General features: G+C 36.9%; 1 protein-coding gene across 1 annotated transcript in view; it reads right to left on the reverse strand.

Annotated features, from left to right (window-relative positions):
• The window catches only part of LOC146463803 (B-cell lymphoma/leukemia 10-like), a 4535-nt gene extending 289 nt beyond the window's left edge, over positions 1-4246 (reverse strand). The window contains exons 1-3 of the mRNA XM_085083998.1: positions 3757-4246; positions 1794-1985; positions 1-502 (exon numbers count right to left, since the gene is read on the reverse strand). The exon at positions 1-502 is cut by the window's left edge and continues 289 nt beyond it. Coding sequence (XP_084940124.1) covers positions 432-502; positions 1794-1985; positions 3757-4099 — 606 coding nt within the window. The 5' untranslated portion in view covers positions 4100-4246 and the 3' untranslated portion in view covers positions 1-431. The remainder of the gene's footprint in view (positions 503-1793; positions 1986-3756) is intronic.
• Positions 4247-4285: the final 39 nt, after the last annotated feature.

Genomic DNA, 4285 nt, shown 5'->3' on the forward strand with positions numbered 1-4285 from the left:
AAGAAAAAGGTATAGCCCTCCTTATAACCGCTCAGTAATTCGACTTTTGACGCAGATTTTTGTATAATCTTGAGCCTTAAATAAACTGAGAAAAAAGGCCAACTAGCATTTTTCGGTAAGCCAACAGCAGCAGGTAAACTCTGGGAAGAAAATTCCGCTCCCAAACATTTTCGGTAATCTAAATTTTCAGTTGAAGAATCCGAACCAGAACAAACTGTGTTAGCTTGCATAAATTTCCCTTTTATAAAAGACCATAAAATGATATATACACAGGAAGGCAGGAATTAAAAACTTCTTGTTCGACGCCCTTGTTGGGTGCACTTGAGGGAATATACCTTTTGATTCTGTGAATATGTGAAATCCTCAAGTAGCATCCCACCCAGGGTTATCAAATAATAATTTCTTGGGTGCTGTTCATTTTGTTTTATCCTCTACTCAGAATAAGGTGGCGGCGATTCTGATGTATATGATGGCGGAGGCATGTTTGGTGATGAGGGATGATCTGAAACAAGAATTAACAGAAAGATTATTACTAAATCAATTAAAATGCTGGTTTACTTAAGGACGATGCCTCCTTTTTGCTACTGTGCATATGTTCTGTGCATCTCGGGACGATCCAACAACCCCTGATTTCTTATTAAAGGATGGCGCCCACTACATTCGCAGGTATTTTTGTGTGGTTATTTTTGTGATGGGTATGTGGGAAAAGAAGATGTTAGCAACGGGTTATTAAAATCCAAAAAGAAAAATGAATTTTTCCGAGATAATATTATCAATTAAGCTTCAATTTGAAAAAAAAAAGCCATATTACATTGTTTTATATTTTAACGCTTTTTACTGCTTTTTGAATGATTTCCGTTTACAGTGCGGACACTCAAACCGTGAACGGCTAAGGCTTTTTTGGACTTTTTCTCTCTCTGCAATAAAAACAGACTAAAATAATTATCAGTCGCTAAAAACTTTACATCTTTTTTCTGATTCAATGTTGTTAAAAAAGGTCGGATTCATTGTTTTCAAGGTAGTTTCTGATTGGACAGCATTTGAAAAAAAAAAAAAAAAAGGGAAGAAAAGCCTTGACTGATCACGGTTCGAGTGTCCACACTGTAATTACCTCTGAAAAATGCATGGTTACCCCCAATTTCCTTTCTGGACTTCAAAATCTCTGGCTAATTGATCTTATTTTTCCCCAATGCATATATAGTTATACACCGCGCAGAAATTCCTCCTGTATTAGTAGGCAGTGGTCGTCCTTAAGATTGGGAGAATCAAACTCTTTGTTCATAACTCCAAATATATACTGTAACATAAGAAGAGGATTCAGAAGGTGTTTTCTGAGTTGCTATGCTGAGAAGGAGGCATGCTACACCAAGAAAGTTTTAAAATGTGCATTGTTGTTTATGAAGGCATTCCTCAAGTTTTCAACCGGTATATCACAGTATGTGGGTTTCAATCGCGTAGACATCCCTCACCCTGAAATATCTGTCCCTCCTACAAAATGACACTAAAACCTAGTTGAGTCACATCACCCCATATGGTAAAATTTGACTTTGTTATAGTTGCAACTCTACAAAAGACAGTGTGTTGCATAATATTTAGTGCAGGGAAAAGGAATCTTAAAAGTGTCTTCAGTCGGTTGTTATATTCTGTACTTTTTATAATTTTAGTGCACGCAATTCAGTGACATAGACTGCCAAGTGTTAATTTTTGAATAAACGATTTGATTGATTGATTGATCCTTCATCTCTTTAACATATCTACTTAGACCAAAAAAAAAAAAAAAAAAGCAGAAAAACCTTGAAGTGGGTTGCTGTCAAGCTCATCTGGTGGCACAGGTGCTCCAGGGTCTCCAGGCCCTGGTAAATTGTTCAGATTCACTTCATGCGATTCAGGTGTACCAGTACCTGTTACCATGACAACCAGCTTTGGATCCTCTACATGACTGGAAATGCTCCTGGTAAAGGTAACTGGTGGCAAATCCTTAGGAACTGAATGGAAATTTAACAGTTTTCAATGAATAGGCCACAAGTCACATGACACACATCTAAAAATATTATGCTATTAATGCCACTTTATTATTAAAAAAAATACCATTTCCTTGTTGTACAAATGGGTAGAGGGACTGTTGGATAGATACATATTTAAGGTGTTTGAACACGTCAGTTTGCGCACGCTAAATTCAGCTTCAGTTAAATTGAGCCTATAAAGGGCACGCTAACCTAGGGATGTGGTTAAGCAAATATGGTTTCAATAAAGCAATCCCTCAATTTTACCTCAATTTTATCTCAAATGGATCACAAGGTTGAAATAACTTGATTGAGTTTCTCATTTGGGGAAACTTTTTTTAACACCAAACAAACAAAGAGAGTTTATGAAGAGCAAAACCCTTTTCACATGCTTTTCATCTTTGCAGTGAAAACCCAATAATAAAACTCATGCTACCCATTTAATAAAAATTGTGACTCGTTGTTTTAGTAGAAATGAACTGTTTTCTAAGGAACCACTCATTAAAATTTCATGAAATTTGACAAAACAGTAGTTCTCTAAAAGTGTAAATCTGACAGAGGATATCTTCACAAAACATTAATTAAAAGTGCAAAACCAATATTAAAAGTACATGTGACAATTGCATGAAAGCAGCATCACCATGTCAGTACGTATTTTGTGCGTTTTCCTGGAGACAAAAAATTGACAAAATTTGCAAAGAGTGCATTTTCTAAAAATAAAGGAAATATATTATTTGTGGATCACGGTTAATAGCGTGGTACCTAGCTCAACAACAAGTTTTAAAATACATTCCTTCTTTAAGTTAATCTTGCACCATGCTAATTTTGGGCACTCAGAGGAAGGTGGTTTGCTAATGATGTTAATTAACACGAGTGTATACCAGTACAGTAGAAAACTGTGTTTGGCCACCTTAATAGTAGCCTCCAACGCAGACGTCGTTAGGGGTTCGTTACACTTTTCCTCCCCAACGAACGCGTGATGAACCCCTAAGGACGTCTGCGTTGGAGGCTACCTTAATAGTTTTCAGCAAAGGGGCTACAAGTTACAGGACACTCCTATATATAAAAATAAAACACCATGAATTATTATTTAATACTTTCTTCCTTTTAAAAAAAAAAAAACCATTTCCAAGGTTGTCCTACAAATGGGTAGAGGTGGGAGACCTTTCTCACCATAGTTATGTAAAAGTATACTGACCATAATGTATCAGACATTTTACACAGTGCCCATCCATCCTCCAACCCCAGATGGAACCCCAGGATTTTGGACTTCTTGAAAACAAACTGGCAAATGCCAGCTCACGGTGGGGACAAATGAGCTGTTCAAATTCCCAGCAATGAACAGCATTTTGTTTCTGGACTTACATGTACCCACTGGCTACATCTGATCAAAGCTACTAATCATCTCATTTAGTCCTCCTTAATCACAAATTTAATGAATTTACCAATAAACTTAAAATTGAAAGGAAGTTACAGTGAGATAAGGTGAAAACCATGAGACTGTCAAATGCCCAGGTGTAAGACTAATGCCCGGCCGGCCCCAAGGACGTACAGATAGTGTGGAAAAATGCTGCACTAACGCCTAAGGGGATAAGCACTGTTGGAATTGACTGATGTATAACCACCCAGCTACAGAATCTCAGGGCTCTCATTGAAGTGGCCATATTGTTTCAATAAGCTTAAGCTTATATTAAATTATATAACCTTATTTTGCATAAATATATAAGTGCAACATTTAGTCTTTAATACTTACTTCGTTCTTGCTTTCTTTTCTCGAATTCGGTAAGAATTTTATCCAGTACAAACTCTTGGCCGGTACATCTTTCTTTTATGGCATGGCAAAACTGGTCAAACCCCGTAGATCCTCTGGAATCCACAAGATCCAACAGCTTACCGTTTTTCTGAATCGTAGTTTTTTCCGACCTAATGTTCTCCTCGTCATACTGATCAAGTATTCTTTTCGACCTCAGATAAGGGATAATTTTGTCTATGGATAATTTTTCCACCAGCCAGTCTCTAAGGTCAATTAAAACTTCACGTTTGATCTCCGCGTAGATGTCACTTTCTTGAACGGAAGTCAAGTAGTTTGCAGCCATGTTGGAAATGTGGGTGTCCGAGTAAATAGCGGAAGTAATGCCAAAAAGAACTTTTTTCTGTAACTGAATACCTCATGTATGTGAACATAAAGTGTACATCTGAAAACGTTTAGAAAATGCGTTTTGGACAAAACGATAACCACGTTAGAGAACAAATACGTGGAATGCAATAGCATTATATATAGA

This window comes from Pavona decussata, unplaced genomic scaffold (genome assembly GCF_977016875.1).
Source record: "Pavona decussata unplaced genomic scaffold, jaPavDecu1.1 SCAFFOLD_174, whole genome shotgun sequence".
NCBI classification, from domain to species: Eukaryota; Metazoa; Cnidaria; class Anthozoa; order Scleractinia; family Agariciidae; genus Pavona; species Pavona decussata.